The sequence below is a fragment of the Accipiter gentilis genome, chromosome 29 (genome assembly GCF_929443795.1).
Source record: "Accipiter gentilis chromosome 29, bAccGen1.1, whole genome shotgun sequence".
NCBI lineage: Eukaryota > Metazoa > Chordata > Aves > Accipitriformes > Accipitridae > Astur > Astur gentilis.
In genome coordinates this window covers 645,336-662,381 of record NC_064908.1, presented here as the reverse complement: position 1 = coordinate 662,381, position 17,046 = coordinate 645,336, and the positions used below count along the sequence as shown (strand labels likewise).

Below are 17,046 nucleotides of genomic sequence, written 5' to 3'. Positions count from 1 at the left end.
TTTTTTTTGGACTGACTTGATACTTATTGAAAAGGGTTTATGAGCTTTTAAATTTTAAAACATGGAGAGGGTAAGATCAGTGAATAAAGTCTCTATCTCTAATTCTACATCCAGTACAGATTTTCACCTCTTGCCAAGTTTTGTCTGATGTGTAGCGCTCTGAACATAGCTAACAACCAGATTCATCTGCCTGAGTGAAATATGTGTGTATTGATCTGCCTAAGTGAAATATGCTTGTATTGTTAAAGTGCAGTGCTATAGATCTGGCTTTGACAGGGAGATGGATGGACCATTTTAGTGGTAAAACATTTTTTAATGTTGAGAAACCATCTTGTCTACAAATAATAAAGTGATTTGTAGTAACAAATGGAAAATATTTTTCTTGTTGGAGATTACACCATTTGTTTTCATTTTCTGTGGCATGTTTTGCTCATTATGCTGCAGGAAGCAAATCCAAAGTTTTATAAAGAACAGCTCATGATGGCAAAAGAGGGAATTGAGCTGGGGGCTTGCTGTCATAACAACAGAGAGCGTCAGGCCCCGGGGAGCTGCAGAGTTACTGCGAGTTTCGTGTTTGGGAAGGAGTCCGGGGGCCGGGGGGTGCTGCTCACCCCACCCATGTTAGTGGGAATTGCCATACTGTTTGTATAACTCCTGGAAAGCAGTGAGGACTGTACTGCTGTGTCGTTTCAATGCTGTAGAATGCTTTTTGTGTTTCTGGGCATAATTTTTAAATAAATGGCAGTGTTAAAGGACGGTGAGAAATGGACTTCATTTGGAGCTCAGGGCTGGTGTTAAGCAGCAGGTGTGCTGCCTATGTTCCTGGGGGCATGTGTGGGTGTGCAGTGGGCTTTTCTTTGCTTGGGGGCTTAGGGTGGTTTTGTTTGGGTTTTGGTTAATTTATGGACAGCACAAACCTCTACGAAGAGAGGGCTGATAGGTAATCTTGGTTTTGCTTTTAAATACTTTCCAGCAGAGGGAAAAGGGCGCAAATTGAAATATGGTTTGCTGTTAGTGAATGGTGGTAGCCAAGTAAATGTCTGAGAGACAAGTATAAGGTGTGTATCTGCCCTTAACTTGGCAAAAAGGGAAGGGAAAGTGCAAACTTGCCAAAACCAAAGCATGCAACTGACTCTGCAGCAGTGACACATGGTTGGGAAAACTTTGTTAGTGGTGGAAGGTTTTTTTGGGTTTTGGTTTGTTGGTTTTTTTCCAAATTTGACACGTAATGTAAGTACAGTAATCTCAGCTTAAAGTGTAGGTGAGCTTTGTATTAAGGCTGATGTGGGTCTGTGCCCCATTTCATTCTGGGGCCTTTTGAGGTAGTCTCTTCAGCAGCTGGTCTTAGCAGGCTTCAGAGGCTCCTGTCAGAATCACTCCTATGGCAGTTTTATACATTTGTAACTTGTTGCTGACATAATTTAAAAGGAGCAGTTGTCTGTTCCAGCTTTTGTTCCCACTGTTGTCATACACCAGCATATGCCTGCTACTGGCCATCTCCTAGGTTGGGTATTGAAGACAAAGACTTGAGTCTTTTTCCCTAAAGCCCCAACTATTCTGCTGTAGTATGTAACTTAAATTTATCAAGGTCACTGAACCCTATTTAATGTGCTTTCTGGGAAGATGACAGGGTACAAAAGATTGGTTTGTACCCTTCTGTCAGAAGGATGAAGCACTAATACAAGAGATCAGTTATTTGTGTGCTGAAGGGGCCGTGGTTATCTAGTGATATGACAGATTCGCTAATGATGCCTGACAGAAGTATTGCAAAGGAATAATTGTAAAAAACTCTTTCCTATTATGTAGTGTTTTTAAAAAGAAAATATTTCTTTTTTATAACATCAAGAATGCAGATTCCCATCTGAAAAAATACTGAGTTCAGGTGCCTAGCCAGTAGGTGTAAATTGAATAGAAAGTATTCTTACTATATTTTGAAGCAGTTTCCTGGCTATAAAGACTTTTAATTTTGGTAATAGATTTTGTATTTTAATACTTCTTATTGATGTCCAAACAATTCCAGAATATTGTCACCATCTTGCTTGGGAGACACTGAGGTTGGATGGTTGGTGCTCAGCTGTGCTTAAAATCACAGTGCCAATTTACAGCAGCAGAGAGTCAGGCTTTGGTAGTGTAGAATGGCTTTTCCATTCAGGTCACTGCATTTAGAACAATCCAACTCTTTCTGCTGCTTTCTTTTTTTGAAATGTTTATAGCAGTGAAATGCTGTTCTTGTTGTGAGATCCTGCTTAATTTTAACAAGTTATTCTTGCTTGTTGTTCTTTAAGGAAAAGTCATCAACAAAGACTTGCGCCACTACTTGAGCCTTCAGTTCCAGAAGGGCTCGATAGACCATAAACTCCAGCAAGTGATCAGAGACAATCTCTACTTGAGAACCATCCCTTGTAAGTATGTAAAGGTCAGCCTCATTTGATCTGTTCCTGCTAATTGTCACATAATTTGAGAGCTTTGAATGCCTTCACTCTTAATCTGGTTTATAGTTTTACCTTGCTGCAGGAACTTCTGTAAATGATTTTGCTAGAATAGTTTTGTATCTTAAGTTGCAATGAAAAGGTACATCCAATATGGACTGACAAAACAGCAAAAACTTCAGTATTCATAGCTCAGAGTGTTTTAGTATTATCTGTGTTTTACCCTTCGGAAGTTGTTCAGTCGTTGTTCTTAGAATAACCACAGCTGCCATGGGAAATAAATCTTCCTCAGCATGATCAAGCAGCGCAAACATGTCCTGATTTTTGTCAGTGTATTGCAGAAAGAGGAAACTGAGATCTTGAGAGGGTCATGTGCATTAGGCAAAGTAGCGCAGCTGGAAGGAGAGTTGCTGGAGGGTTGCAATGTCAGAAGGTACAGGGGAACTGTTGTTCGCTCATCTTGAGAAGACCATACAAGGAGGTGGTGGCAGGAGGGAGAGTGAATCTGTGGCAGAAGAAGAGGAGGAAAGAACAGCGCATGGACAAACTTCAGTGTCACAGCAAGAATTAATTAGTGAGAGAATCTGGATGGACCTGTCTCATCAGTTATGCCAGCCCTTCTGCTCTTGAGCATCTGCTAGCATCTTTTGGTCCAACTGACGCAGGTGTTAACTTGCCTTTAGCGAGGTACCTAAAGGTTATTGCTCACATGAGTGGACATTTATAGAAAGCACCGTTCAAGGTACAGGACGCTCTTACAGCTGCCAAATACATTGCTTCTCACCCTTCTGTGCCATTTCATTTCTTAATTATCACAAGATCATCCTTTACCTTGTCTCAAAGGTTCACGGATTAAAAAGGCTCATCACCGACTGTATTTAAATATTCATTGTACTAAAAACTTAAAAGTTTGTCAAGTAACATTTTTGTAACTACCGTGCCCAAAAGTTTGTGACTTTCTTAAAAGATAATAATAGTGAAATGCAGTTTATTTACTAGCAGCTCTTGTTCATGCTCCTGCCTGAAAAAATTGGCATATGCCTTTAAATACTATTAGGTTACGGGCAGTAATGAATCAGTGGAGTCCTTTCCAGGAGAGCTTTAATTAAGCTATTATAACTATGGGAGGCCCGTATTTATAGACATAACACTTTGAGAACTTCTGCATTAACACAGCAATTTACTGATTACTTTGAAAAAGCTTACCTACAGCCAGGGTTTGGAGTATAGCTGTATTACGCTCTGAATTGAAAGGTTAAAAAATAGTTTCTGTGCCCAGTTATGGATTTGGTGGCCCAAAAATCAAATGTGCATAGTCATGCTGACCTCATTGCAAATTAGTGAGTGGAAACAATGGAGACATGAAGCACCTTTATAGCTGTGTTAAAAATACCACAGCTGTTAAACAGCCCCCCAGAATCCCAGACTGCAACTTCCTAGCCCAGGCATCGTCAGCTTCCATAGAAGTAGTTTTTGGTTCACTGAGCATAAGAAAGAATTCTCTCTAATTACCTCGCCCAGCCTTTTTTCTCCTGCTTCCTCAATGCAACTTCTGTACCTACGTAATTTATCAGCCTAGTTTTTATACGTTATAGTTCACTTGCTCACCAGTGTTCTAACTCTTCTCTTACTGGAGTGATGTCATCATTGCATAAAGATTCAAAAATATATTGTTTTTAGTGAATTGTACAGCAGGCAGCACTTAAGTATCTTACAAGAGTGTTTTCTCTGTCTTTTCAGGCACTACAAGGGCTCCCAGAGATGGGGAGGTCCCTGGGGTAGACTATAATTTCATTCCTGTTGAGCAGTTTAAAGCACTGGAAGAAAGTGGAGCCTTGCTAGAAAGTGGAACATATGATGGTATGTTGATGAAGTTTAATGGAATGGGAATACCCAGTACTCATGTCCAGTATCTTGGTCTAAGTGTAGCTCCTTGTACCCAGGAGGTGCCACTTTTCCTGCCCATTGATGGTCATTACACTAGTAGAGTGGCAATATTAAGTCTATTTTTAGACTGAAAAGGAATAGTGGTCTTTTTTTTTAAAGCTCTCTACTAAATCACAGGTTGTCCTTTCAACCAGTCTTAATGCCATCTGATTATTTTCCCTATTGCATTTTTGAGGAAGCATTCTGAAAATGTTTGTCTATGCTTGGTACAATTTTGTTTTAACAGAATTCAGTCAATTTTGTTTAAATCTTTGAGAACAGAGCCATATTCTTCTCAGAAGCGCACATCAAAAGGACAGGAGGCAAGGGCAATTCTGATACAACAGGGAAAACCCCAAGTATTTTGCTAGACCAGATTGTCCAAATCTGTAGCAAAGTTGGTTTTGTTAAATGTGATGGGGAAAAACATTGTAATGAAGGTAGTGAACTGTGAGGAACTGGTTATCCGGAGGAGTCATGGAGGTGCCATTGTGTGATGGGCTTTTGCTTTGCTTTAGTTAGTTTTAAAGGGTTTGATGGCAGTCAGAGATAACTTCCTCACATCCCTGTATTCTGGGGTGGGGGGATGGACAGAACCCCCCCTTTTGTTTAAAGTGGGAGGGAGGAGAGACCAGTTTGACTGGCTCAGCCCTGGGATGTCTTGCACTCCTGTGGAGCGCACCTGGTTGCAGATGGGTTTCAAGTAATGATTGCCTGCTCTCTGCTGCTTTTTACTATTGAATGACTTACCTCTTGACACAGTGAACAGAAAAAATTGCAAACATCTCACGTTGCTTTTTGTATCCAAGTTTATAAAACCTGAAATATGATCTGGCTAGATTTTTTTTCAAATATATAGTTGTACTTGAAGGCAACCAAATTACAACCAAGTTTTCAGAAATGCTGAGCATGTGCAGCTTTCATTGATGTTCAACAGAATTTACCAGATCATAAACCTGCCTGATTTTTACATATGTTTAACATGTATTTGATTAAAGCAACTTTAAGCATGCATCTAGAGGACTTCTTTGGTAGGTGGTGGTGGTTTACTGGCACTTAAGTGTTTTTGATTGATTTCCCCCCTGCCTAAAAAAAAAAAAAAGAAGGGAAAAAAAAAAAGTCCAAAGTAGAAAATTCTGTGAAAGGCTCTGTACCTCCTTGTTTACATGTCTTGTACTGTCTGTTAACATCATCCTGTCTGGAAATCTCCTAAGCAAATTTAGACTAAACTAGCACTTCCTCCCCCACCCTTAGCACCTCTTTATCTGGCTGTCACCATTTTGAGCCTCACCCTCACTGATATTTTCAGAAGGGTTTCTTATTTATTTTTTTCACATGGTCAAAACCATATCCAGCCACCAAAAGTTACCCCAGCAGGAATTCTGGGAAGTTCTCCTGCTGTGTGCTCAGTTCCCTAATAAAAATCATATGAGCAGTCAGGAGAGAGGTCAATTGCTGAAATTCTTTTCCAGAAAACAACAGATGATTCCTAGTCTTTGTGTTTTAGACTTAAATAATGAAGTAAAAAATCTGTTCATTTTTCTCAAGTACAAATCACTTTTAGATGAAGCTATATTAGCAGCTTTGTTTAGCAAGTGTATTGTCAGTAGAAAATTGTAGGACTGTAACTTTAAAAGCAATTATTTGTAACTGGTTTTGTGTAAATAGCTACTTTATGTTTCTGCACAAAACTGATTTGCTTTTTTATTTTAGTGTGTTTCTGTTGCTGCATATTACTCTGTTAATCAGTTAATCAGTATATAGAGTAAGAACAATTGATTTTTCACTGTTTTGCTTCTCTCAGACTGTTCCCCAAGTCTCTTTATGGAGCGTTAGTGAATTCCAGGCAAAGTAACAAATCTGTCTTTTTCTTTGAAAACGTGGAAGGATAGAAATTTTGATTTAAATCTGTTGGTTTTCCGATGTCCAATAGCATCATTGGCAAAAAGACAATGTAAGAATAAATAGGTTTTGGCTGTTGAATGTTTTTTGATACTGCTGATGTCTTCTTTAAGAAGTTAAGTTACAGTTCAGGTCTTCCGCCAAAAACACTTCACATGGGCAATAAAACGTTCACTGCCAGTACTTTCAGCATGTATCAGTGCTTTAGTGATCTTGATTTCTGTCTCATTGTCAGGTAATTTTTATGGTACTCCGAAGCCTCCAGCAGAGCCCAGCCCCTTTCAGCCTGATCCAGTGGATCAAGTTCTTTTTGACAATGATTTTGATACCGAATCACAGAGGAAAAGAACCACATCTGTCAGCAAAATGCAAAGGATGGACAGTTCTCTCCCTGAAGAGGAGGAAGAGGAGGAAAAGGAAGCAGTTAATGGCAGCGGAGGGATAGGTTGGTTGACAAGGGGAGAAATTCCTTGAAGTATTGTAAGAATGGATAAGAAGTATACAAAAAAACATTCATGCTTGCTTGAACCGCTTCCTTAGTTTTGGTAAAGTTTGAAGGCATTTTTCTATTCAGACTGGTGTTTTTACTTGATTTTGAAATTATATTTTAAAAAGAAACAGCTGTTCTCCCAGCCAGATGTGCAATTGCATCATAAAATGCACTGCTCAGTAGAGAACATGTAGTGCTGGGTATTGGCCAGTTGCATGAGGAGGAAGGAAAAATTTATCCACTCTTAAAATCATGGAATCCTTTGCAGAGTATAATTCATACCCTGTAAATGTTGTTATTTAATTTTGAGGAGATCACTGAATTTGTATGCAGGAGATTTTAGTGAAGCGATTGTTTTAAGGGGCAACACTAGCTCATACTGTAAAATTTTCACATGATTTTGGTTAAGGGATCTATTGCACAACCTGAAACTGCCTGAAGGGCAGTTTATGGAGAGAAATAAAGCAGAGTGCGTTGAGACTGCACCATTGTCCAGTCGGACCTTTCAAAGATTGGCAGGATGCCCTCTTTCTTTCGCTGTCATGGTTACTCATCTCGAGGGGGAAGAACTGGTGGTGGAGAGAAACCGTCACATTGCATTTGCAGATGATCCGCTGTGTGACTGTTTAAGACAGACTTATATTGACCAGACCTGACCTAATCTTGCAAGCTTCAGGGCTGGCAACACCACAGCACAGAGCGGCCCGGTGGCCGGGCTGGTTGTTAGGTGAAGGTCATGGACATCGTCATGTGATGGAGGATACTGAGCATAACCTTGGGACTGGAGGGTGGAGGCTTGCATTTAAAGTTTTCTGCAGGGATTTTTGGGAGCATTTTCTTCTTGTGGCTTGAGGGAGAGTGATGTTTGTTTTATTGACAGTTTGGGTTTTCTCTACATTTTACTCTGGTGCTTTGAGGAATATTGGTAGGATTTGGGTTTTTTTTTTTGATGGCATTACTAACACTGTTCTTTATGTAGGAATGGCAAGAAAGTGTAGTGAACTTTGATTTCTGCCAGCGTTGATTTTTCAGGGTAGGGTCAGACACATAAAACAAGGCTAATTCTGTTTGGCAGGGGAAGAGCAGAGTTCAGTGTTTTCATGTCAGCTTTTCAAAGTTCACAGCTAAAAAAAAAAAAAGTGGAAAAATGCACATCACATGCAGGGATGTGTTTGACATCCACTCATAGCCAGATTAAGAGGGTGGTTCTTTGTGAGAAACAACATAAACATATGACAAATAGTAACACTTTCCCTGAACAACTGCAGAAAACAAAGAAAAACATTCAGATTCTCCTGACTGGATGAAACCTGTTCCCAGCTACAATCAGACAAGCAGCTCCATGGACTTCAGAAATTACTTGTCGAGGGATGAAACTCTGGAACCACTGCCTAAGAACTGGGAGATGGCCTACACTGACACTGGCATGATCTACTTCATTGAGTGAGTAGACTGACACCTGTCAGGGGTGTGTATGCTCTTCGGAGGGGAGAAATGCTGATGGGCTGCAGTCTAGGAAGCTGCCTGCTGCTTTTAGACCTCTCTCATTCTGCTCTTACTGCTTCTATTTCTCTATGATAAATTTAATCTGTTCCTACTGTTATGTTCCTTACTGATAGTCATCTGTGTTGCATACTTGTACAATTGCCATCAGACAGGAAAGCCTTATGGTTCCACATGTGAAGTCATTTTGTTTGTAATATGAGTTCTGTATCTCACAAAATACAAAGCTGGGTGGGTATTGCTAAGTGAGGTATAACATCGTATAAACCTTCATTCACTATGTCAAATTTCTGTGAAATCCAAGAGCTTGTTTATTCTTTCTTCACTGCTTGTGTTCCTTGGCTGGGAATGCATGCTTAAAAATACAAATAGCACAGATTAAAGCACAGGGTAGGAAAGTAGCTCATGTGCACATGTGAAACAGCCTCATTTATGAATTCTAAGGCAAAAATGAAACAGAAACCTTACTGAGAGTTAAGCATAAGAAGAGGCTAAAAAGACTTTTTCCTTCCAGGTAGAAACAGCTGCTATTCCCACATGAGCTCTCAGGGGCGGGGGAGAGTGTTTGTACCTCTAACATTTCACATCTGTCCTGGAGAGTCTCCTGTGTGCTGGTACCTCTGAGCATCATTGTTACCTTTTCTTTTTAGCATTTTATGATGTGACTGAGACACAAATAAAGGTTGTATTATCTAAAGGCTACAGTTTGCTTATGGTGGTAAATATTTAAAAGCAAACTTTCTTCAGTCTGAGGGAGTTGTCTTCTTTTAATGGCATGTGTTCTGCTCCACAGTCATAACACCAAGACAACCACGTGGCTTGATCCGCGGCTCTGTAAGAAGGCCAAAGCTCCTGAAGATTGTGAAGATGGAGGTGAGATGTTCGGAATTCATGTGTTACTTGTGCTGATAAATGTCTGAGTTTATCACAGCTGGATACAATCCATTACTGCTGTGGTAGAAGCTTTTTCCTGCTACACATGGCTCTGGCACAGGCAGTAAGTGCTGAGTGTCCCTATTTTGGTGGCAATAAGAGTTTACATAAGACTGGGGAAGTCCATAGTGTATTTTCCCTGGAGCAGTAGAACCTGACTGAATCATGGGTTTATCTGCATTCCTGAGAAGAGCATGAGATATTTTGTTCTGGCAACTATCATTGCTAAGGAGAAAGCTGCATACATTATTGACGATCTCACTGGAAATTGTTGTGTGGGTGGAATATGGCAGGAGGAAAAGGTCCATAAGTGTTAGAATATAGGAATAATAAAGAAGATACAGCATAATACCTATTTCTAATGATACCTATTGCATGTGACATGATATAATATTTGAATGCATCAGTAGGGAGAACAACCTGACTACTTTCAACTCTTCACACTGTTGCTTCAAGACTTACAGGTCAGGTTCATGATTGGCCTACAGACAATTCCTGCAGCCTTTTCCTACATAGTCATGCAATTTAGTCAGCTAGAAAAGAGTACCAAATAGCTCTGTCATTGGCAAATGTCTGACATATTACAAAAGCTGAGGCAGACTCGGAATAGCCTGTCGTCTTCCTAAATTGCACAGCCTAACAACCATGTATTCATAATGAAGCCAGCTGGAGCAATGGATGCATACTGCTGCTTATTAAACATACGTGCAGCTCACCACAGGATAAAAAGAGCACTTTAAACAAAGAGATGCAGGATACCCAAATGAACAACATTTAAATGAATAGACCCACTGCGTCTTTTGTCAAACCCTGCGGAGTGATGCTGGTATTAACAATTGGTAACGTGCTGTCATATGCTAGGAAAATTCCTGCCACTGTCAAACTTAGGGCAGCCTCAAACAAGACTACATAGCAATTTTATCTTTAAAATGTCTAGCTACCTGACTGTACCCATTATTATAATATTTAAATTTCCATGGTCAAGATAACTAGGAACAGTAAAACTAGAATAATTGGACCTTTGTGCTAACTGCTTGTCACCTTCAGTCAGTAATGATCTGCTGCTGGGGCACCATCTTACCAGATTCTGAATTTGCCATAAAAAGGTGTTTTTCACATGTAACTTTCAGTACCTATATCAAACGTAATTTTTTATTTTAGAGCCCTAATGTAGGGATGTCCAACACAGTCCAAGCCCGAGCCACTGTCAGCTAGCTTGCTGCGGCTGTGAGAGCAGTCAGGCTGCAGCAGCACAAACTGCATTTTGTCATCTTGGCAGGCCAGGCAGTCTGTCCTGAATTGATGCGGTCAGACCTAAACAAGCGCTAGGTAGTATGGGGGTGTCTTACTATATTGTAAACATCAGGGCGAAATAGCCTATGATGGTGGGGGCTCTCTTACTCATCACATACGGCTGTGATAGTTCTGACTAAAGGTTTCTTGGGTTGATTAAAAACTGAAACTGTCAGAATGTGACAGTGAAATATCCTGATGTTATTGAGAGAATACATAAAGGTGGTGTTACTTCTGCTGGGTGGTCTTAAACGGAAAGTACAAGAGGAATGGAGATGCATGATTTTACAAGCTTGGGATGTGATACTGCGAGGCATTGATAGCTGTCTTTTATGGTGTATTTGGGGGCAGAAGCAGTGTGACCATATTCATATTGTGTAGTTTAAAAAGTTGACAACTATCAAATCACATTAATAATTTATAATTAGATTCACTTTAAATAATGTATTTTTCTTCCCCTTTATAGATTCTTCCTCTCTTAATAGGTTAGTTTGTATCTCATCTTTAAGTTTATTATATGTTTAAAGTGGTGTCATTTTGTTGAATACAAGTCGTCTCATCTAGTGGAACAAAGAGTGAGAGTTATAGGGCTTCAGATTCCCTGGAACAGGCTGATATCCCTTCATCAGAAGGACCAGCCTCAAGCAAATGAAGGGAAATAAAAAAAGACCTGTATTTTCCTCATATTTTTCATGAGTCTGTAATCTGTCCTCTCGTTCCTTCGTAAGAACTCTGATATTTGCAGATAGTTTTCCACTATAATGGAAAATTTTGTTCTTTCTGATTGCAGAACTTCCTTATGGATGGGAAAAAATAGAAGACCCTCAATATGGAACATACTATGTTGAGTAAGTGCTAATTATTAATTTGAAATAGTTATAAACTGAGCAGAAAATAATGAAGCACTTGATAGGCAGTATGTATAGGTTGTAATGCAATGTAAGTATTAAATATATCCAGCAGAAACAGTTCTAGGGGCAGTGAACACATCGGAAGCACTGGCATGTGAGAAGATCCATCGTGTGACCTTACTGACTAATGGACTGTATTTCATTTGGGGAGGGAAAACAAGTAGCAACCAAAGTAATTTATTAATGGGAATGAGCTGATGTCATTTTTCTTAGCTTTAACAAAAATGGGGTCACTCGATTTAAGAGTGGCACCTGATAACTATAAAAGAGCAAAAATAACTTGTATCTCATTGCTGTTTCCAAAGAGCCAAATAAATAACTACTGAACTGCTGCAAGAACTCTTTTGAATCTCCTTCATGTCAGACTAAATGAAATCTCTCTTTAACTATGGAGAAGAAAATTAGAAGAGTTGAAAATGTTAGCTTCAGAGAGCAAGCTAACATTTTTTGACTTTGCAAAGCCAACACAGGTGTTTAAATTCTGCTCAAACTTACTGGGTTTTTTTTCCACTCTGCTGTACTATTCTAGCATCTACTATTAAAAAGGTGATGTCTGAGTTTGTAAACATTGTAGGTAGATGGAAGCAACACATAGAGTCAACAGAAAAAGCAGGTTTTCTCAGTTCTGAACTATTACAACCTTTTGCAAATTTGCAGAGTGGAATGAAGGTATACTCTATCTAATAATTACAGGAAATAAAATTGTGTTGGTTCTTAAAGTAAATCAAGTTGTTTAAAGAACAAAAATGCTTTCAGTGTTGATTATGATAGTTTATCATTCATTCCTCCAGGGCATTTATCTGAGATAATAAAAAATAGTATTTGTAGATTTATCTTTTGTGGTTCTCTTTTCTGTGAAATAGGCAGAATGCTTTCTGCTGAAATCCTGACCTACCTTTTGTATGTCTACAGTCATATTAACCAGAAAACTCAGTTTGAAAACCCAGTATTGGAAGCCAAAAGAAAGAAACATCTAGGACAGACTGATGTTGGCCCTTCAAAATCAGGTATTGCAGAATATTGTGTTCTTTGTCACTAATATCTTTATCTGCAAGTATGCATCATAAGTAACCAATTTTGGAATTCATCAAGGCATTAGCCTTGTCTTTTTGCTGGCCGTTGTGGTGTTGCCCTCCCAAATCCACAGTGTTTTTGAATGATTTTTTTTATGTTAAAATTGAACTGAAACCCTAAGACTGCTTTAAAATAATTTCGATCATTCTGAAGCTGGTTGTCATAAGCAGTTTTTTAATATATGCAGGGTTAGAAGAGTCAGCTGGAAGATGCAGGTAAACCCACACCTTGAATTTTTACGTTTTTGATCTATTTTAAGCTTGGTATTCAAGGGTTAGAGTGTAATACTGGGCTTTATAGGTGGGAGCTTTAGTTCCAGCTCTGTTGGAATCTGTTGGAATCTATGGTCTTGAAAAAACTCCTAACTTTTCCATTCACATAACTGAGCTGTGAAATGAGTGTAACGGTATCTTGCTTGCTTTACTCCCTAACAGTGCTGTAGAGGTTAACCAATGTTAACCAAACAAATCATTAACTTGTATGACACCTTAAAAAACAACGAACCAACCAACTTACTAAAACTAACCATTCTTTCCTACCTTCATGTCTCTCTATTCCTTAATTCAATAGGACCAGAGAAGTCTGTCTTCACTAGAGATCCATCCCAGCTTACAGGAGCACTTATACGGACATCACTGAAAAAAAGTACAATGGGATTTGGCTTTACAATCATTGGAGGGGACAGACCTGATGAGTTTCTCCAGGTGAAGAATGTCTTAAAAGACGGACCCGCTGCACAAGATGGGAGAATTGCACCAGGTCAAGTACTATTTCTCTAAACTTCCATTTCCTGTGGTGCTTTTAGAGAATGCAGCTTCTGAGGCACGGGAGGTTGGATGACTCTATCCACTGACTCTGAATATGAACACCTCACTAAATGAAATAATTTTCAGATTTGTGAAAGGTCTGTGCAGAGCAGTGGCTGAAAAGGAAAAGAAGCAGCGTTCTAGATACAAACGTACTTTGAGGACTCTTCTGAAGATTTCAGTAGTTCTGCTTTAGCAAAGACTTTTGGCTTCATGGCTGTTTACAGAATGGTTTTTTTTCTGTTTCTTCTCTATACATAAAGTAAAAATAGTGTGTTTGAATCCTGGTCTGTTTTGCACTGTTGCTGTCAAAAAAACATAACACCAAATACTAAAATTGCAAAAAACATGCAGCAGGAATGAGCAAGCAAAGCTATATGAACTGGACAAGTGAGGAAACAAGAGGGATGAGAATACCTGTAATCTATGAAGAATTGCATGTTTTTCAATGCTATACATCTAAGTTACATATAAGCTTACTGTGACATATGGTTTACATACTAGAAAAGGCAAAATGCTTCTTTGCATAACATGTAAAGTCTCTTACTCTTCAGGTAAGAGTAAGAAGAGTTCATGCTTTCGATGATATAATACTGTTTACTTTCGAAATGAAACAGTTTCCTGTTTTGTTGCAGACCTATTGTTTGAACTTGTTTGTATGCAGCTCATTTTCCTCTGTAGAAATGAAGATGATCCTGCAGCATTGTGTCGTGGTGCACACACACGTTTGAATGAAAAGATGTATATCTATTCCTGTTGTAGTTCATGTAATAAGAGAGTTACTGTTTTACTGATGCCCAGGCATTTAAATGATAAGACTTTTGCTTGCTGGGAATATTGTATTGCACATGCAAAGTTTCATGATCAAAAGGATGCAAATTATGAAACAAGGTTTCAGGATCTGAAGCCTACTTCCACTTCATTTTGAAAATACATGCTTAGCCATGTGTGGCAAGAGTACAGAACGCGTGTGGGTGCAATCCTAGCTTAAGTTCAGCCAGTCCTAAAATAAACATATGACCCCCTCCCCAAAAAATCCGATTTATTCTGGATTGAGTTTAGGATGCTCTACAATATGAATTAAAGTAGGAGACATCTGCTTGCAGTAGTATGCGTGCACTACTTCATCTCCTGTGGCTGTAGAGTATCATTTTTTAAATCTGCTGCAGATTAAACTTTATATATTTAGCACACTGTGTGTTCTGAGATGAAATAGAATAAATGCAAAGAGGAAATACCTTATGCTTTTTGGCAACAGATAGCCAAGAGGCAATAGCCCAGCCACCATTCATTATTAGTTTTGGAGACTGCACAGTGATTTCCTCCAGTTAGGCTTTTGTTCTGAGTCTCAGAACACAAGACAGGTGTGGATGGTTTCGTTTCTCATTTTGACACTGTTGAACTTTCTTTTGTAACAGGTGATGTCATTGTAGACATAAATGGAAGTTGTGTCCTCGGCCATACCCATGCAGATGTTGTCCAGATGTTTCAGCTAGTTCCCGTCAATCAGTATGTGAACATGACTTTGTGTCGTGGTTATCCTCTTCCTGATGACAATGAAGACCCTGTGGTAGATATAGTGACAGCTACGCCTATTATAAACGGACCACCTGTGACCAAAGGAGATGTTTGTGTGACCAGCCAAGATTTAATAGCAGGAGCAGTTGTGTTGGACCAGAATGGAAAAATGGGCCCTATGTTGGTCAATGGTCGTCTGAATGGCCCTTCCATGGATACAACTGAGCAGAGGATCTCTCTTGCATCTTCAGGAGGCTCTCAGCCAGAGCTGGTCACCATTCCTCTAGTCAAAGGTCCTAAAGGCTTCGGGTTTGCCATCGCAGACAGTCCCACAGGACAGAAGGTGAAAATGATTTTAGATAGCCAGTGGTGCCAAGGCCTTCAGAAAGGGGATGTAATCAAGGAGATTTGCCATCAGAACGTACAGAGCTTGACACATCTGCAGGTGGTGGAGGTACTGAAGCAGTTTCCAGTAGGAGCAGAGGTGCCGCTGCTTATCTTAAGAGGAGGTACGTATGTGAATTTACAGTTGTTATATGGTTATATGCTTTTTAAAAGTCCTCTTTTAGTGCAATATCTAAATGGTGTCCAGTCTTGACAGCTATGTAGCAGCTTATTATGTGTCTGAGCCATTATGTTCTAAGTTTAATTTATACCCCTGAGTGTTTGGGGTGAGAGCATGTTGCTAGGGTTTTGGTTGGTTTTTTTGTTTGGTTGGGTATTTTTTTTCCAAAAAATTTTATTATGATATGTTTATGCACTGTCTCTTCCAAGTGTCTAGGGAGTGCTAAAGCAAAAATGCGGTCTCAAGCATAATACAAAGCATATGATGGACAGAGTTCTCTGAGGCTTTACAAATGTATTCCAGTAACTGTTAGCTGTAATGGACAGGTGATTATAGGAGACAGAAAAAACATCTGCGGTGAGGAGGAGCTAATCACTGGAAATACCAGAAAAATTCTCATTTTTGCATTTGCATATTTATACATCTTCATTGACTGTCAGTCATGGACCAGAATGTGTCTTCTCCCCAAAAGCTGACCAGTAGATAGCATGCGTTTGCCAGAAGGAGCTGAATGAATTATGAAGCAACATGTGGTTGCTTAGTGTCCCTTTAAGCTTCTATTGTAGCCCTGAGAGTGTCACTGCAAACAGTCACCAACATTTGCAAAAATCTCCAGATCTTTTTCTGTATAAATGCTACTATTCTTTAATCAGCTAAGGAAATAATTACATTTCTTTGGTAGCAAGTGAAATTCCTCTAGACAAATTCACAAAGTCTCTGTATGCAATGAACTGATGTGTGGTTTGGTTGACCAGTGTCTAGCAAAAAAATAGGTATTTTTCATTGTTGTACAGCTAGCAGCTCTAATTTGAGATGTCTGTGAAGTGATGTTTTTTGTCAAGTGAACATTCATTTTGCCATTTAAAAAAAAAAACTGAATAAGCAGTTGTTATTTTTAACCCAGGAGCAGCTGATTATATTGCCTTAACGCTGTTCAAACTTCTGGTGAGCTAGTATTGAAATTGCTTTCTATATTGTATTTTCTTCAGGTCCACCCTCACCTACTAAAACTGCCAAAGGGGTGAGTATTAGTGATGTATTTAAATTTGTTTCTGATGGAGAATATTCAGGGGGTTTTGGTTGCAAAACAGACTCATAAATATGGTCTGCTTAACACAAAAGATTCCTTTGAGTTGTTTAATGGCGTGATGGGTGTGTTTCTTAATACTGAAGAATCAAGAATGCAGCAAAGATCTTTTATGACAATGGATGTATTGTTGATTTGTCATGATTTTAAATATGACATTGCCACTTAGGTTCTATCATTATTTCCTTTTTTTGCACTATACTGGAAGTTGCTATCTGTGCATGCTTTGACCTGCTTTTGTAGTCTCATCTCCACTGGATTTTAGTCCCTGTGATAATCTGAAAGATGAGTTATCAAAACCATGTTTACTCAGCTGGTACAAATTCATTGTCTTAAGTAACTGCTGTCAGAATACCCATTAAAAGGGAAACAGAATAGTTATCTATGTTTTTTCTTCATTGCTAATTACCTGTATTAAAGTGAAATGGGATTTTTAAAGCAAATTTATAACACTTTGATATTTCTCAATCCTTGCATAGAATTAACGGACTGGTTAGTACTTCCTTCTTAAAATGCTTGCTTGAATCCTTATTTTCAGGAAGTCTCTATGTAGCAGTACTTTTCTAGTTTGATACTCATTATTTCTGGAAGTTCAATCTGTTGGGATAT

The 17,046-nt window shown here is 39.0% G+C and overlaps 1 protein-coding gene across 6 annotated transcripts in view; it reads left to right on the top strand.

The window, feature by feature from the left end:
* Window positions 1-17,046, top strand: part of MAGI3 (membrane associated guanylate kinase, WW and PDZ domain containing 3) — a 74,746-nt gene that overhangs the window by 35,727 nt on the left and 21,973 nt on the right. For all 6 annotated transcript variants that reach the window (XM_049831687.1, XM_049831686.1, XM_049831689.1 and 3 more), the window contains exons 2-11: window positions 2,286-2,402; window positions 4,170-4,289; window positions 6,493-6,702; window positions 8,016-8,190; window positions 9,044-9,123; window positions 11,267-11,324; window positions 12,300-12,394; window positions 13,032-13,220; window positions 14,686-15,294; window positions 16,340-16,371. In XM_049831687.1, coding sequence (XP_049687644.1) covers window positions 2,286-2,402; window positions 4,170-4,289; window positions 6,493-6,702; window positions 8,016-8,190; window positions 9,044-9,123; window positions 11,267-11,324; window positions 12,300-12,394; window positions 13,032-13,220; window positions 14,686-15,294; window positions 16,340-16,371 — 1,685 coding nt within the window. The remainder of the gene's footprint in view (window positions 1-2,285; window positions 2,403-4,169; window positions 4,290-6,492; window positions 6,703-8,015; window positions 8,191-9,043; window positions 9,124-11,266; window positions 11,325-12,299; window positions 12,395-13,031; window positions 13,221-14,685; window positions 15,295-16,339; window positions 16,372-17,046) is intronic.